A 12,311-nucleotide genomic window follows, 5' to 3' on the forward strand; every position below is an offset into this window, starting at 1 on the left:
TTTCTATCCAATAGTAATAATAATATGCATATTGTATGATCTAGAATAGAGTATGAGGCCGTTTAAATTGGGCACAATTTTTTCCAAAGTGAAAATAGCGCCCCCCCTATTGACAAGAAGTTTAAAGGACCAAAGAGTTTGGTCTGCTTTGTGTTTTAATTTTTGCCATGAAAAAAATATTGCGATATTGGCATCGTCACAGCCCTACTGCTTAGGCCTCCATTTTGACTGTACCTTCATTTCCACTCCTTAAACTGCTGATCCATCAGTGTAAAAATCGTCCCCCCCTCAACTGAAACAAGCCTACCCATGGCGCCTCACTGCAGGACTCTTTTGGGATCAGCTAGACTTGTAAACGTTACCCCCCCACATCATGCCAATCCGTCATGACCTAAACACTCTCGCTGTCTCTTTCTCTCTTTCCCCCTCGCTCTCTCTCTGATTCACTCACTTACTCTCGCACTCACATAGTGATGTATGTGGACACTTAAATACTTTCCCTGCAGATACTCAGAAGAAAACAGGGCTAATTTTCAGATTAGATACAGATGTATTTGTCTCTTTCTTGAAGAGGTTGGTCCTATTGTAGCCATATTCTGTGACAGTGAATAATGTGTGCTTGTTCAGAATGGGAGCCAGCTGGTTTCCCAGCAGACAGTAGAGACACACACTGTGACAGCACACAGGCAGGGATGGTGTAGAGGGCCTCTGTCCCCTTGTATTTTCACCTGAATGTGGCTGAAGAACAGGGCAATACATAGATTGTTTCCAGTTTCCACTGAGCTTTATGCTCAACGCAAAGACGGTCTTGTCAACTTGGCTGGCACTCTGCTCTTCTGAGGCTATTTTGAGGCTGGGGGTGCAGGGGACTTACTTGGCAGGATCACAAGGAACAAATGTGGGCATGCGTTAGGCACTGTGGGCCGTGCTGGACACCCTGCGCCCCCTCGCTACCACAGGTACCCTGGACATGTGTCCCAAACTGGAGGGAAAGGGAAAGAATCCCTGTGTCTATCTTCTGCCTCCCTCCTCACCATCCGCGCCTTCTGCCTACCCTCCTCACCAGCCCCCAGCCTGGTTCTCAGCCCAGTAGAAGGACACAGGCTCCGGCTGGCTGTGGTCCCTCGTGGATTCATTGGCACACTTAAAGCTGCTCTGCATCAGATAACTAGATCATAACATCATCACACTCATCATCAAATATCAGAATGAGCTTGTAGAGCTGTATCACCTTTCAGTTAAGTCAGGAACACATTTTGATTCAATCTGACAGGTTACCCCCTTAATGACACATTCCCCTGTACCCTGTCTGTGTGTATGTGGGCCAGTGTCTCCCAATCCCCACCCGAACCTCTGTGTTCTGCTGAGTTAGCTGCTAGTGTTCCTTACGCCATACCCTGTGTGATGCTGCTGGAGCGGATGGTGCTCTCCAGGCCTGCTGGCTGTGGTCTTAGTGCCGTACTGAGTGTGTCCACCTGTCGCATACTACAGACACACAGTGCTACTCCTGCTGCTCCTCTGCCCACCAGATGGTTGACATCACTGCTGAACCAGCGTTCTATAGCACTGTCTCACACACAGATGGACACGTGTTGTGGTCGCTAACATTCATACTCTCCATATGGGTCATCTGAAGGTGTTTGCGTTGTAGTCCGTGTTTGACTGTGTAAGTTGTTTACAGATTGTTTGTTGGATGAGCAGCATGTAACAGGGATGGTCATTTCAGTAGGATTTCCAGACCAAACCAATTGTTTGTGTTATTAATGGCTTCAAATCTGTTTGCCTCTTCCTCGTTGTTCTCAGTTCTAACAACACTATTTCTTGTGTCTGTTTTCAGTCCTGATTGGGTGGAGATCCTGGAGCCACGCTCTCGAGAGCACATGTACCTGAACCTGGCCACCAGCGAATGCGGCTGGAACCCTCCTTTGGGCACCGCCATTCGTCAGGCCGATGGTAACCAGTGGTGGGAGCTGTTTGACCCCCAGAGTGGCCGATTCTACTACTACAATTCCGTGGAACGGCGGACTATCTGGCACCGACCCCAGGGGGGTGACATAGTGCCCCTGTCTCAGCTACAGGCTATGAAGCACTGTTCTGAGGCCAAGCGGGCCGGGGAGAGCAGAGAGAGGCACCATGGGGCGGGGAGTACAGGCAGCCAGGGACGCCGCATCCCTGTTCCAGAGCACCATGGGGCAGGGAGCCTGGGGAGTACAGGCAGCCAGGGATTCCGCACCCCTTTTCCAGAGCACCATGGGGCAGGGAGCCTGAGGAGTACAGGCAGCCAGGGACGCCGCATCCCTGTTCCAGAGCACCATGGGGCAGGGAGCCTGGGGAGTACAGGCACCCAGGGACGCCGCATCCTTCTTACAGAGCACCATGGGGCAGGGAGTACAGGCAGCCAGGGATTCCGCACCCCTTTTCCAGAGCACCATGGGGCAGGGAGCCTGGGGAGTACAGGCAGCCAGGGATGCCGCACCCCTCTTACAGAGCACCATGGGGCAGGGAGCCTGGGGAGTACAGGCAGCCAGGGATTCCGCACCCCTCTTACAGAGCACCATGGGGCAGGGAGCCTGGGGAGTACAGGCAGCCAGGGATTCCGCACCCCTCTTACAGAGCACCATGGGGCAGGGAGCCTGGGGAGTACAGGCAGCCAGGGATTCCGCACCCCTCTTACAGAGCACCATGGGGCAGGGAGCCTGGGGAGTACAGGCAGCCAGGGACGTCGCACCCCTCTTAGAGAGCACCATGGGGCAGGGAGCCTGGGGAGTACAGGCAGCCAGGGACGTCGCACCCCTCTTAGAGAGCACCATGGGGCAGGGAGCCTGGGGAGTACAGGCAGCCAGGGACGTCGCACCCCTCTTATAGAGCACCATGGGGCAGGGAGCCTGGGGAGTACAGGCAGCCAGGGACGTCGCATCCCTCTTACAGAGCACCATGGGGCAGGGAGCCTGGGGCGCCGCACTTCTCTCCCAGAGCAGGAGAACTCCGCCTCCAAAACCCCTGAGACCCACAGCGAGAGTGAGACCACGGACATAGGACCAGCTCAGGGAGGCAGCAGCTCGGATGGAACCAAGGAGTCACTGAAGTATGTCTGATCTCTCTGTTTTACTGTTGAATCAAATGACTGTTAATAGGATGTAGTTGTACTTCAAAATTTGAGGATTGTATTTCAGTAAAGAGGACATGGTAATAACAAAAAGGGATTGTTATCCCACCATGTGGCATGTTGACTTTGGGCATGAGACATTGTTGTATTATTTAGACTTTTGACCAGTGAGACTCTCTCAGACTCCTTTATTTTCATTCTCACTTATCTTGACATTCCACATGCCCCATATTTCCATAATTTTCTCTGTGAATCATACCACGGCCGTTTAAAGTAAATTGCTACCAAATGCGAAGACGATTGCAGTCATAAAGTACATGACATGCCCTCTCCCCTCACATTAGTAGAAAGACCCCTAACAGTAAGAGCCATTCAAAGACCCCATCATGTGCTCAGCGCTGTGGCAACACACACTGTCCAAACCAGCATCTCCCCTTCAGAGGCAGATTCCAGACATGCCAGTTATTTATTTCCTTATTTCCCCTTGCCCGCGGCCACTAGTGCTGTCTCAGTGCCCCTGTGCTGCTCCCTTCCTCTCCGGCCCCATATACACTAATTTAATTTTCCTAAAACAACCCAAGGCCCCCCCATCAGAGACAAATGGGGGTCTCTGGTGGAGGAAGCCAAATCACACATGACTGAGGTCCTCTTTAATATAATTTTAGAGAAGAGATGTGAAAGAGTGTTGTTTGTTCTTGGGTAATAACATGCAGAACCTCTACATTCCAGTTAGTTCTAAACAGGAGACCCTGTTGTTCCTAGAGGTGTTTGTGTCTTGTCAGTTGCCCCTCTGCTCTCTTCCCGGGTCCTGGGTCTATCCTCTCCCGGGGCCAGCAGGAGTCTCCTACCCTCTGACCGCCGACCCTGATTATGTAAGGTAGAAGGGAAACTAATTGTTCACCCCTCTCTGTCAGAGGGCCCTGGTGGAGGTACAGCCTGCTTGACTGCTTGACATTCCGTCCTTCAGAAGGGTTTACTCCACAGGGATCTCCACCACTCTGCGGTCATACCTAATTACTAAACTTTTCCCAGAAGTCTCCATGTCTACACAAAACAATGGGCAGCTGTGTGGAACTCTTCTGGGCTCTGCATCCCAGTTAGCCATATGGTGGTTTTCACTGGTCTCTCTGGACTTTTAATTACATATCACCATGAAATGAGGAGAGAAGCTGGAATGTGACAACACTAAATGGATGAAAACAAACCGAGTTAGAATTTCATGTTTGGGGTTGGAGAGGAACAATTCAGACCTGTGCTCTTCTCTTCTTCCCATCTGTCTGGCTGACTGGTCATGACTAGGCTCAGCTGTTCAGTAATGTTGAAGGCTCTGAGAGTGGTAGGCACATGTGGCATGTAGGGGTCTTTTTGAAAGAAGCACACCAATTAGCCTTAGTTTTGTTCAACGACTTGGGGGGAAGTATGGCATCCGTTTTTACAGGAGTGAAAAAATAGCATGCCATTCAATTAGGTTCCTCTGTTTTGTGTATAATGTCTACTTCAGTTTGACCAAGTTCCCCTTTCTTTGTTTGCTGATATTTGTGGTATTTCAAAGAATCTTTTCAGAAAATCATATTTAACAGTTGATGATGACGTTTGAGAAAGAAGTGTTCAGAGGAAACCGTTCCAAATCACAGTTGTTACAATCAAGGTTTCCTTTGTTTAGGTCTAAAAAAACATCTCAGGAGTTGTAATACAGCAAACACTGAGTGTATAAAACATTAATAACACTTTCCTAATATTAACTTGCCCACCCATTTTTGCCCTCAGAACAGCCTCAATTCATCAGGGCATGGACTCCACAAGGTGTCGAAAGCATTCCACAGGGATGCTGGCCCATGTTGACGCCAATGCTTCCCACAGTTGTGTCTAATTGGCTGGATGTCCTTTGGGTGGTGGATCATTCTTGATACACACAGGAAACTGTTAAGTGTGAAAAACCCTGCAGCATTGCCGTTCTTGACAAAAAACTGGTGCGCCTGGCACCTACTGCCATACCACGTTCAAAGGCACTTAAATATTTTGTCTTGCCCATTCACTCTCTGAATGGCACACATACACAATCCATGTCTCAATTGTCTCAAGGCTTAAAAGCCTTATTTAACCTGTCTCCTCCCCTTCATCTACACTGATTGAAGTGGATTTAACAAGTGACATCAATAAGGGATCATAGCTTTCACCTGGATTCACCTGCTCAGTGAAGAGTAGATGTTTTTAATGTTTTTTTTACACTCAGTGTACATCGGCCTGTTGAATTTCCAACAACATACCATCTGTCTTATCCTATGCACTGTTTAGTTGATTCTCTCTCTCTCTCTCTTTCAATTTATCTGGCTTTATTGGCATGAGAAACATATGGTTACATTGCCAAAGCAAGTGAAATAGATAATAAACAATAAAACATTTACAGTAAACATTACACTTGCAAAAGTTCCAAAAGAATAAAGACATTTCAAATGTCATATTATGTCTATATACAATGTTGTAATGATGTGCAAATAGTCTCTCACACACTTTCTCTTTCTCTCTCTCATGTGGCAACAAGCAGACTGCTAAATCTGTTACTCATTGGCTAATTCTTGTCACATGACCTGGGTATTTCTGGTTATTCTGAACCTTTACGGCTCATCTGGAAAATACCTGAAACTCCCGGGGTAAACATGTCCATCACATGCAGAAGTGCTAGAGCAAGGGAATCTGATCTGTTTAAATGATGAAGGGTCCAAAAGGGTTCAGGAGCACCTTGCTTACAACATCTGTACTGTATTGTGGATTTCACAACCGATGACCTGTGTGTGTATGGGGGGGGGTTTATATATAGCTTGCCATGTTGCTTTTTTTGTATTTGGACTTCCAGGGTACTGATGCATTGTCGTGGAAGTGTCCTGCTTGTTGAAGGCACATACGGGTCATAGCACTTTATTGTCCTGTGGGCTGGCCTCAGGGTTAGAATGGGTCACCAAAGGAAGACATGCCCTCATTTAAGCACAAGTGTTCCTCTCTGAGGAGAAGTAAAGGTATGGTGAATAGTGAACCAAGGGACCAAATGAATAATATGTGCCTTTTCATTAGCCTAGTGATATAGCCACACTCAAAAGACTGACAGGATTCAATCCAAGGCAGCCTGGCGAAGATCAAGCACACCTTTAACTTGTTGTTCCGGGTCGGCAAGCTATCGGCGTTGCACAACGAGATTCCCATGAAGTACAGTATAGACACATTCTTTCTGTGCCAAGATGTAGCTCATTGGGTCCAGATTTCAAGTGATTTGCATTATGTAGCGATAGGAAGCCCTAATACTACACATTATCCCCTCAATCCCCCATTTCTCTGATACAAGTGTGAGTATTGTACTATAAATAGTGCCTCCTGTATTATGCTCAATTTAAAAAATGTATTCTATTCTACTGAGCCATTTACTTTATTTTCTTATTCTTATATTGAATTATTTATTATTGTTGTTGCATTGTCGAGAAGAAACTTGTAAGTATTTCGTTGAGTGGGGTATACCATGTGTATCCTGTACATAAGCCTAATAAAACTTTAAACATGATTCTTTGCCATATTTTGACACAGCACAAAAGCCCTGTGACACATCCCAATGAGACTGTATTGTGATGATATGAAGGCAAGAAAAAGTTATGTTTGGGGGTTTTGAGAATTGGAAGATTTAAAAAAATCCCTGCTCGGCAAATGAAAGCAAAAGTACATACAACCTGGTTATCATCACATTTCTCTGACTCATAGTAGAGACATCACCAGTAGATTGATTTAGGAAATTAGGAGGAGTCTGTGTTTGAAATAGTTGAGTCACACATTGACTGGATGTTTACAGGTCTGACACAAGCTTTGCCACTTTCATCTGTGTGTGCTCTCTGAGTCTGGACTAACAGCAGCGCTTTAAAGACTTTGGAAATAGCACGTGTACTATTTTATCTCTGTGCTCCTGGCTTGGTAAGATCATTTATTGGCTATCGCCAGACTCTTATGGTGTTGTTTTTTCCAGTTAAGAAGTAACACTTTGAACTTTAAGTATAACGATCTGGTTAAATGGGTCTGGGTGGCTGGCGCTCGTTGTGACAATGTCCTTATTTCTTTCTCTTCCAGTTTTCACTCTCTTCTTTGTGAAGTTTAAGTTTTATGGTGTCCTCAGAAAACTAGATTACAGACCAACTGTTTTGTGTTTTTTTTAAACTAGAGCAGCACGTCCAGCCTCTATTGTTTTATTTGAGACCTGCTTTAAGCATTCTCATGTTACTGGACCTAGATGTCGTCATATACAGAGTACTGTGCTATGCTGAGATGCCTTCCATTGCTCTGATGAAGGCCAGTGGCACCACATGTGCACCAGTCTCTGGCATGACAAGCATGCTATATCAGTTGACTTAAAGTATTCATTCACCTCAACCATGAGGATCAGTGAGCAATGTGAGCATGGTGTTTCTGTGGCTCCCATGACACACCTCCAGATCAGTGTTAATTGAGAAGATGTGGTTTTATCACTGTAATCCGAGGAGTGTGTTCTGATGGTGTATCTGGTTCCCTTTGTGTCTCTCTGACCCAATGCTGGGACGGTCTCTCCCTGTCACCATGTCCCACAGCCTGGAGACTGGTGTGGGTCCCAGTGACTGTCCCCAGCCCTGCTCCAGGGCTCCTAGCTGGGTGGGGTGATTGCGTAGGGTGGAAGTGGGAGCTATGTGCAGCTGGTAGACATGATGTCTCAGAGAAGGGAGGTGTGTTCAGCTGTCTCATGACAGCTGTGTCTCTAACATCAGAGGTGTCTCTGCAGGTCCCCTGTTTCTCATCTCACCCCTCTGTCACTCCTGCTTTTCTAAGTCTTGATTGGGTTGTCTCTGTTACAGGTTGTTCTATCAGTTTTGCCAAGGCATATTCCTCTTGTTGGTTTCCTATGGCATAAAGTTATGTATTGAACCATGTGGTCATGGGTGGCGGCTAGTAGTATCTGTGGAATGGCTGTGAAATTGACTTGTTTCCTTCCTCTATGCAGATCGTGGTGATCTCATTGTCCAAAGCTCTGAGGTGCTTGTGTTTGTTCTCAGAGCCTGGCCTAGACGACCTCATGTCCTCTCCTGTCTGACAGAGGATCATAATAATAACCCCTGTTTTCAGGCCCCCCGCTATTCCCTGTATGTTAGGGGTACTTCCCAATCCATATCCCTATCTGCCACAGTGACTGAGCTGATGAGTTTTCCCAAGCAAGGTTATTCCTGGAAAGAAAGAACATTTCTTGCTAATAGCTTAATATGTATATTTAGCTATAGCTTTTCCTACCACAATCACACTGAAGGAGTGGAGGTAGGAGCAGCGGTTAGGGGCGTAAGACACCAGAACTGTCGAAAAATTTAAATTAGCTGACCGTTAAGTGGATTTGCTGCTCCGTAACCCAATCTAATTACCCAGTCAGGCAAAGGATTCTAACTTAATTTCATCTTTCTGTTTTCCTCAAGATCTCGTATATTAGCCAACGCCTTAAGTAATATGTATATCTATGGACAAGGGTGACTTGGTGATCTAAAGATGATCCCTGTGTAAAACCAGATGCATTTTGTAAAATGGGCTGTTCTTTTTTCTGAATGCTGGTGTCGTGTCTTTACTATGGATTAAATTATATGACATGCTATTTTACAAAATCAATTCTCTGTAATTAATATTACCTGTCATGTAAATGTAATTAACTAGGAAGTCGGGGCACCACGGAACAATGTTTATAGAGCCGTTGTCTTCCGAATAAACTCTTAAAGACCTGGTAATCTTTTATATCAATAGCAGTCAATTATTCATTGTCACCTTATTCAGTCTCATCTGAACGTCGTAAAACTCTTGGTTATCTTCACGAACCCTGGCTAACTAGTTGAATCAGCAATACAAAATTTGGTTTAATTATTTCTTTACTAAATACCTAAATAATCACACAGAATTATATATACACAGGATGGATCATACATTGATTACTAATTATGTCATAAAAGAAAACATCCCTAGAGGACGAAACCGATATGACGGCTGGTTACACAAAGAAAGGGGATTGGGTTAGAATGAAAGCGCGGGAAGACTGAGGAAAAAAAAGGATTGGGTCTCTATCAGACCTTATGAAGCTATGCTATCGTAAATACAGAATTTTATGCATTCTAAATAACCGCCTATTCGGAAAAGGAAAATGCAAGAAATATATTTACTCTGAGCTGCGCTTCGATAGGTTGGTCGAAGATGGAAGGCTGGGTTGCGTTGTAGTACCCTGTCATTCTGAAGAGATTGTTGGTCCTTTCCTAGGCCACGCACGTTTACAACTGCTGCTGATAACTCGACGTCTAGGATGTATCACTTCTTTAGTGAATAAGAGTTCAAAGTTCACACCAATTTGCCATACTATAAGCTCATGCTGTATTCTGGCTGGTATAGGCGAAATGCATCTTTCTAGCATGGCGATCGTCACCCTCACGTTGAAATTTGCTCTTTTAAACGTATGGCCATCAGTCCTCACGTCATCGGGGACACAATGTTCATTTCGTTAGGTTGTAGTTATTCAACCATTTGCAACCAGAGCTCACGCTGAGGTTGGCTTAGTTCGCTGTGAATTGGGTCACGGGGGCTCTTATAGAAATGTAGAAAAGCTGTTGGTTCATCATTTCCAACCAATGCCTATTCACGTGGGCGTGGCCACTGATTGAGCATATTTTACTTATGAAAATAATTCTAATTTTAATAACTAAAATTATATTTGATCTTTTCACAAATAGTTTCATTTTTAAACATTTAAATTGCACAACAATTCCATGTGAATCTGATGTGTAGACTAGAATGTGTAGACTTTCCAAGATACAGTTAATGTCGTCCAATCATCAGTAATAATGTCCCAGACAACAACTGATCTGACATCATATTCTTTAAGTACCAACGGATACTTTCAACTGGTTGGATTACAGGAATATTGTTCTGTTCCCAACCTTTTGATGTTAACATACTCACTATATGTTAACAAAGGGCTTTCCAAGAGTCCATTCTGTAGAGTAGAGAGAGAAAAGGGGGAATGGTATTTATGGGGGTCATAAACCACACCAACAGGGCAACGTCATGACACTGGTAATATTCATTGTCTGTGTGATTGTGGAATATAATCCCTTTTGTTAACATTATGTGAAGAGAACCCAACAGCCACTGTGGCCGGTGTGATGGAACACAGGGCTACAACACAGGCTATTTATGATTCTGGTAAAGCACACATGTTGACAAAGTGTCAATGAACCAGTAAGCTCAGGACTGACATATTTATCTTACTTAAGAGTGTCTGTCTGCTTGAGAAAATCTGTAGGTGGTCTTTAGATGGGCCTCTGCTCCATAGAGGGGTGTTGCCATGACGACAGCAGAACCATGCATTGCCTAATGCAAGGATGTCAAACATACGGACCACAGGGGTGGTTTGAGTGAGATTTTTTTTTTAAATAAAATAATCGAACTCACTAATTTAAAATAACTAAAACGGAATGGAAACTGTAGGAATTATAAATGGACCTACATTTATACAGTTACTTAACTGTCCAGCTCAGTAAAACTAGACAGTCGGGGAGTATAGAAAATTCAAAAAAGATGGACAGAGGACTATCTTGCCAATGTTTCCACTCATTCCGGATGGCACTCTCCCACAACTAATCTCCCTCTCATTCTCTCTCGTTCTCCATCTCTCAGTTCAATTCAAATGGCTTGGGAAACATATGTTTAGATTACCAAAGCAATTGGAATCTCTCTCTTTCTCTGTCCTCCCACTTCACTCCTATTTTCTCACCACTTCTGCTTTCCAGCGCTCTGTCTCTCTTTTAGAAGTGAGATCAGGCTGGTTGGGTGGTACAGTATAGTTGGATTAAGACTGCTACAGTAAGGAAAGCTTGTATATAGTGCTACTGTGGGCATTTGCATCAAGCCAGATATGATCATGATAATCTTCTACTGCACACTGGCTGTGCTAACAATCAACATTATGTGCCAATGCTGCAGGGCTGAAAAAACTAGCTTGGCCTGGTTTGTACCACCCTGGGTGTGGTGTGACAATGACAAGTGAACAACAGACACAAAGCCAGATGAAATCCCCAGCTCTGCTCTCACCACTGGGAGCTAGACTCAGCATGTCTCCTATCCTATCATTATATTCTGTGACTCTGGTTTAACCTCAAAACAACTTCCAAGCAGAGGGTTGTGTTTATGTGGTTGTTACTGGTCATGTTAAAGAGGACTGACATCATTTAGCGTGTGGATAGAATGAAAACCGGGTAGTTTTGGGCTCCAGAGTGGCGCAGAGGTCTAAGGAACTGTATCTCAGTGCTAGAGGCATCACTACAGACCCTGGTTCGTTTCCAGGCTGTATCACAACCGGCCATGATTGGGAGTCCCATAGTGCGCCGCACAATTGGCCCAGCATCATCTGGGGTTTGGCCGGGATAGGCCGTCATTGTAAATAAGAATTTGTTCTTAACTTACTTGCCCAGTTAAATAAAATTAATAAAATAGTATGGGAATGTAGAGTGTAATGGCAGTGATGCTGTGTTGATCTCAGCTCATTGTGTAGGGACCTAGACAATGTGCTTTCATATATTGATGCTCTACAGACCAAGACAGGAAATAGACCCCCCCCCCCCCCTCTCTCTCTACAGGGACATCAGTCATAAACCAGACCACTCACAACTGGAGAATGAGACAAGTCATAAATAAGACAGATCCATTAAGTTAATTGACCACTTGTCTTGAGTAGTAACCTGATGATATGTGAGTGTGTGGGGGTGTATGTATAATGTGCTTACCATGTGGTCATTGTACTACGTTATATGTGGTCTTTGGCCTTTTGCATAAATTCCTTCTTGCCCCTGTAATGGTTACTGTAATGTAGCCCAATCTGTGCCATAGTAAACTCTATTAAACTGGTGGTTTTATTTAAATAACATAGTCATTTTACATGTATTTTTTTGTATTGGCAAATTAAGTCATTTTGCAATACAAAGGTTTGTATCAATATCAGACCAAAATTCAAGATCATAAGTAGAGGTAGCATCACTCACATCACCCAGACCATCACAGAAGGTCCCCCATTTCAAAGAGCTCAGACAGCAGCAGTACATTTACAGCTGTCTCCCACCTCAGGCTGTCACACTCTGCAGTGAGAACTAACACAGCCCAGACACTGGCCGTTTTGAAGTGGCTT

General features: G+C 44.8%; 1 protein-coding gene across 1 annotated transcript in view; it reads left to right on the plus strand.

Moving 5' to 3' along the window:
• Positions 1-12,311, plus strand: part of LOC129851083 (rho GTPase-activating protein 39-like) — a 55,371-nt gene that overhangs the window by 30,631 nt on the left and 12,429 nt on the right. The window contains 1 exon segment of the mRNA XM_055917296.1: positions 1,838-3,085. Coding sequence (XP_055773271.1) covers positions 1,838-3,085 — 1,248 coding nt within the window.

This window comes from Salvelinus fontinalis, chromosome 3 (assembly GCF_029448725.1).
Source record: "Salvelinus fontinalis isolate EN_2023a chromosome 3, ASM2944872v1, whole genome shotgun sequence".
In the NCBI taxonomy this organism is placed as follows: Eukaryota; Metazoa; Chordata; class Actinopteri; order Salmoniformes; family Salmonidae; genus Salvelinus; species Salvelinus fontinalis.